The 6,072-nt window shown below is 48.1% G+C and overlaps 1 protein-coding gene across 1 annotated transcript; it reads left to right on the forward strand.

The window, feature by feature from the left end:
• LOC149336313 (uncharacterized) lies at positions 1 to 3,436 on the forward strand. Its single transcript, XM_089554119.1, has 2 exons — positions 1 to 306; positions 3,113 to 3,436. The coding sequence occupies exons 1-2, from the start codon at positions 1 to 3 to the stop codon at positions 3,434 to 3,436; spliced, it is 630 nt and encodes a 209-aa protein (XP_089410245.1).
• Positions 3,437 to 6,072: the final 2,636 nt, after the last annotated feature.

A 6,072-nucleotide genomic window follows, 5' to 3' on the forward strand; every position in this document is an offset into this window, starting at 1 on the left:
ATGGTCAGCGTGCTGCGGTCGTTGGAACAAAACCGCAGCGTCCGGATCCTCCAGATAGGCATCGCAACCTTCAAGAAGCGGTCAGCCCGGGCGCTTGCCCGACTGGTGGAGGAGAACCGCAAGTTAAGCAGCCTTTTCGTGGACCTGATAGAAGCCTCCGACGGCTTTCCGCAGCATCCGGCCATCTGCAGAGAGCTGAAAGAGGCTGTGCCTCGTAATCGCTTCCTGACCAATGTGAACGTGAACCTGCAAGTTGTGAACCGTGCTTCAAATTTCATCATCAAACAGGCCCTGAGGCGCAATAGGGTAAGAGCCGGCTTCGCTCGCCATGAAGGCTGTATCGCTTTCTCCTTTCGTGAAAAATTTAGTCAAGTGGATGGAATCTTTCTTTCACTTACCTTTCATCTTTTCCCTCACAGCGTGGTTGATGTGTCCCCCGAGATGTGAGACAGTTGCTGCGCCCTGTGCTTTCAATCATTGCGAAAGCCAAGCAAAAGAAAGAGGAGCATGCAGCGAGTGAAGTTGGCGGCGTAAAGTAGGGCGCTCGGCTACTGAGCCGTAGTTACTGGGCTCGAACCCACGCGTTGTTGCCGCGTCTAATGAATGTCAAACAGAAAAGGCAGCTGTGTGCTCTGCGATGTTAGGGCACGTTAAAAGTCACGAAGTGATCAAAATTATTCTGCAGCCGTCCACTTGGTACATTCTACATTCGCTCACTCTCTTCGTTTAGGGAAGGATTGAGGTGTTCACCGAGAAGTGAGGCATTTAATGAGCTCCATCACCGTGCACCGTTGCTCTCAGCATAACAGGGATGACCACTTATTCTTAGAAGGCGCTACTGCCAGACATGACACATCGTGAGTGCAGCGCCACCAGCTCCTCTGATTTCCTTTTTTTTAGGTGATTTAGCTGCATTAAGTGTCGGCGCTCGTGGTGACGCTGTACCTTCACGTAGTTCGTGAAAATTTTGCATTCATGGGACCTGCCGGAAATTTTATTATTTGAAAGACGAAGAGCAGAGTCAGCAAAGAGAACAACGGGGCACGGAAAATGAAGTAGTTCAAGGCAAAACATGGTGGTCACTTCCGAAATGCGTAAGAAAAATCCAGTTCTGACTTAAAAATGGTGAAGCTAATGCATGGACTAGAACCTGAGTAGAGAACTCGATGGATAAGGAAAAATGCAAATGTCAGAGGGGGTGGGGAGCTAAGAAAGTATAGCAACCGTGGTACAAAAAGCACAAGACTTACCCTAAAAAAGCCAAAGTTGGAGCCGCATAGCTTGGCCAAAAATTGAATTAAGATAGAACATCATTTTCGGTATTTCTAAACGCAGGAAGTACGGCTCCTGGGTGCTCCTTGAAGAAATACTACGATCGAAAGATCAGGGGCCACAGATCATGTTTGCTTCTGCTACAAGGAATACATAGGAATGGGACCGCGTGAGGGAGCTTTTTATTCAATGTAAGGCCGTATTTCCACAGGTATGCTAGTGAAATCCGGTATACCAGTGAAATGGTATACCAGTGGTATAATGGGATATACGAGTGGCAATGGTATACCAGTGAAATCGTTACACTAATAATTGCACCATTTAAACGAATTTATGCAATCTAATGCAGTTTCCTGTGTCAACTGCCAAAGACTGAAAACATAACAATTGTAAAAGGACAGACTAACGTGCCAGTGTGCTTACATTGTTAAAACCTGTATGATACACAAACAAACACTTCATATCACTTACAATTGCTACCGCACATCATTGCCAGCCTAAGTAATCATACTGCAGCACAAAAGCCTCTCCCATGTCTCTCCAGTTCATCATATCCTTTGCCTGCTGTGGTCCCCATGCCTGCAAACTTCTTAATATCATCCGCCCACTTCACTTTTTGCCGCCCACTGCTACGCCTGCCTTATCTTAGAATCCACTCCGTTACCGCTAATTACCAGCAGTTATCTTGCTTTCCACTGCATGCCATGGCCAAGCCCAGTACTTTTTTTTATTCGAGAAGTCTGCCATGAGGCATAAGTTGAGAAAAGGGGGAGTGGAATGAAGGTTACAGAAAGTTAAAAGAAGGAGTGTAGACCAGTTTCGGCGAGGTAGTCGCATAGGCTGCTGGTGAAGTGATTGTCCATAGTCCACTTCACATAGTCCCCTTCGCGGTTCAAGCCCAGTCCTTCTGTCGGTTTTGACTAGGATGTCATTAAACCGCGTTTGTTCCCTCACCAACTCTGCCTCCTACCGGCCTCTTAACGTTACGCCTATCATTTCTGTTTCCATAGCTCGCTGCGTTGTTCTTAACATAAACTGAACATTTCGGTACCCTCCACCCTTCTGCCCCTTGCGTGAGTGCCGTTAAGATGCAGCTGTTGTATACTTTCCTCTTGAGGGATATTCGCAAACTGCCTTTTATTATATGAGAGAACCTGCCATATGCGTCTGCCATATATGTAAACCTGCAGTACCAAAAAACAGTTACACGTCGGCTTCCACATTGATCCCTAAGATAGCTTCCACATTGATCCCCCCCCACCAACGTTCTTGCATAAAAGAACATGCAAGAACCCTCTGTATTTTGTGCAGCAGTCGCATCTGCCGAAAGACGCTGTATGTCCCCACGTTTCGTTCAACTTCAAGCAGGTAATGATTCAAGGCAAATTCGTTTCTCAAAACAGTCTGTAAAGCCTGTTCGTAGTAAGAGCTTTCTACTAATGGTATATATACTCATTCGGTAGCAATCCCGGCTAGCTGCAAAGTGAAAAGCAAGCTTTTGTAGCAAAGTTTCGGCAGAGCTAGATTTACCAAAAGATAATATTCTTTTTACCATACTCAAGCTTACAGCTGCGGCCGTATTTGACAAAGTACAGCACTGAGTTCCTGCATGAGTGTTCTGGGAATTTTGTGGCTTCACATGTGCTGAAGCGAAAAAAAAATCCTAATGGCATATAGCTTTATGCCCGCTGCATGCGCACACGTGATTATAAGTGTTTTTGGGTCTGCGCAAAGGTTGCTGACGAAATGGTGGTCACCCCGCTCTGTTAAAGGAAATTTCAGTACCCTCGTAGCAAGCAGGTCGGAACTTAGTTGCCAGCGGATCTGACTTAAAATGCAGGTGTTCGTCAACGAAGCGGTGCGCTTCGTCAAGGGCTCCAACAATAAAAAGGATGCTCTGGCATTCGAATCCCTGCAGAACTCGTGGACTGTTCTGAAAGACCTGAACCCGGATGGCGACGATCGCGACGAGGCTCGTGCCAAATTGCAGATCTGTGAAGCCCGCATGAGGCTGGCCCTCAACTACTTCATCTTCACTGGCATCGTCAAGGCAAAGATAGCCTGCCACCCGCATCCAAAGAGGGCCAGGTTCAGCAAGCTGAGTAAGGATGCGCAGGCTCACATCTGCTCTTACCTCAGCCTGACTGACGTCATGGACATCTAAGGCACCACCACTTCTGACGGACAGCCTGCAGTACGCACTACCGCCAGCTGCTGTACTACTGAACGAGTACATGCTACCGCCAGAAAATCTTTGGCAAAACATCTCAGCGCTACTGAAGACACCCTGTCTCTGTAGGCATGCCCTCTACGCGTCTCATCTCATTATGTTGCTTGACTCTGACACCATTCTGAAGTCTTTTTATATGCTTTAAGAAATTGCATACTTTTATTGACTCATTTTATGGCTTCACTACATTCATCATCGTTTGCAAGCGGCTGTTTCCTGACCGATCGCCGCAGCGCAGGAGCGCTCTTCATCAGCGTGCCTCAAGCTCTATTGACCAAGAACCTACATGGTTCTAGTTTTTGACCTAGGCATGCTGAAATGTTTTAGCTCAGTAACTTTTCTTCACGAGTAGTATATTATCCTTCATTTTCGACATGTGGTCCAATGTGCTCACAATTCTATTTTGTGAACTACTTTTACTAATGTATACTTTTAAGAATTTTTTATGTGCAAGGCGATTATGTGCCAGCGTTTTGCGCATACCTTTTTAGGTTCTGAATGGATTGAAGCAGGTGTATAAAGCATTTTCGTCATTAAATCAGTTCACCTGCTCTTATGTGTGCAGTTTATTGAGAGGCCTGGAAGGTTGAGCAGCCATTTCGCGGTTGAATTCGTTTTGTTGCCAACGATATAAAATTGAGCCCTGGGATGCATGTTCGATTTAGCAGTGCTTTATTGTACAGTATTTTTGCTCTTTTCCTTAAAAATAAATTGCATTCAGCATTCAGACAGAACAGTTGTCTTGGGTGTGGGCAATAATATTGGTTCGGAGGCGTACAAGACGCCCGCAGGGGAGTGGTTCTCCGGGAAAGCATTCGATATATTCATTGAAGAGCCGAACGATGTTGTGTGCGGGAAAGTTTGGTTCTTCATTAGAATGCCACTGACTGCTTTGCACTTCGCGCCACCTCGTGCCTTTCGGCAAGTGTACCCAACGGAGGAAGAGCCCATGTATTCATCCTTTCTGGCCGAAAGAGTTTCGATATTGTTTTCTCTTGTTTAGAGCGCATACAGCAGCGCCATTTGTTCTCAGACTGTTTTACGGCAGCTGAATATTTTGAAAGGCCTTATCTGATGCAGATGTCAGGTGCAGCATTCTCATTTCAAGCAGAAACATGCATGTTCTAAGCCCATACCGGAGGCTTAGAGGAACAGGGTAGATATTCTAACACAAACTAACCTTTATCGAAATCTGAATGCTAAGCGCCTACACCGGATACACTTTCGTGAGATGTCACTAGGTAGACAAATAACAAAATCAGCAACTGATGTTTTGCAGGTTTGGAACTGTTAGTTATCAACCGGGAAGAACAGAGAGGTGGCAAGCATTGTTGCTAATTACATGTAGCTTCATACACAGCCAGGACCTCCGCAGCCGAAGAAGGTTGTTTACTTGGGCGCAACAGCAGCCGCTTCATCTATAGCGATGACTGTTCGCGTCATAGCCTAGATGTGTACCAAAAACCGAAAACGATCTCGAACCTGCGCTAACACATTGAGCGATTGACCGCTGCTGTTCTTGACCTGGGTACACAGCTGGATCTTGGAAAGCGCAACTCTTCAGGATGCGCACAAGGTCTGCGCTTGCATCGCGAAGCCACAGCGAAGAGAGACTAAGCACCAACAAGGCGCTGGTACAGCACTTGCAGCTCGTCATACCACGCGTGCATAACAGGTGTATGGCAGCCAGCCCTCTGAACGATTCTAAGCTCCGCAGCCGTGACGGCCAGATCATCTGACACTCGACGACGCAGCACGCGACCTTCCACGGAACAATACAAGCGCCATAGATTCTTCAGCGCATCCCACGGGTTCTGGCTGCGGTCGGTCAGCGAAGAGCTCAAAGCACGCGAAAGGCTCGCATGTGAACTCGGGTCTTGAAGCACGCGCACCTTTAGGCGACATGGTCGGCTAGTTCCAATTCCCGGGATAGACATCACAAGTAGTATCGGTCAATGATCAGTGATGTACGTACATCGCCTTCGGCGGCAAAGCGGCAACATTCGTCTATGACGCATCTCGGCGCCATGTCCAACAAATCTGCGACCCGTTGAAGAGCTCATTTTCCCCCACCGTGACAGGATAGTAAGAGGGGGCCGCTGTTATAGCCGCCGATGGTGCCAGCGGGTGGAAGGCGCTAGTGGTCTCATCCAAGTGTGAGCGGCGTACAGGGCGCGCCACTTTTGAGTGCTCGTCGCCGCAACGCCGACAGGAAAGCATACAGTTGCCACTCGGATGGCCATGAACGTCACAGCGTGTACTGCGCCCTGAAGTGCTCCGAAGAGCTACATCCCCGACAGATGCGCTGCATGCCACGGTAGTCGAAGGTGACCCCTTGGAACGCGTTGGTAATTTGGAACAGAGTTTATGCTGCTCATTCTCATGTGGATGAACCGTGTGCCGGTCAGGACCCCACAACGCGAACCCGTCTGGACCACGGTGGCGAGAGGACCTTCTCATGCTGACTTACAACCTGAACGAGCGCCTCGTTGTGAACATGCAAAGGCAGGAAAGGCAGGCCATGGTGGTGACTTGTGGCCCCCCTGGAACGTTGGGAACGCGCTCGCTGC

Source organism: Amblyomma mixtum, chromosome 7, assembly GCF_055824585.1.
Source record: "Amblyomma mixtum isolate Tamu chromosome 7, ASM5582458v1, whole genome shotgun sequence".
NCBI lineage: Eukaryota > Metazoa > Arthropoda > Arachnida > Ixodida > Ixodidae > Amblyomma > Amblyomma mixtum.

Coding starts and splice junctions, on each gene's coding strand:
- LOC149336313 (XM_089554119.1), top strand. CDS start 1: ATGGTCAGCGTGCTGCGGTCGTTGGAACAAAACCGCAGCGTCCGGATC. Junction 307..3,112: donor AGGCCCTGAGGCGCAATAGG/GTAAGAGCCGGC, acceptor CTTAAAATGCAG/GTGTTCGTCAACGAAGCGGT.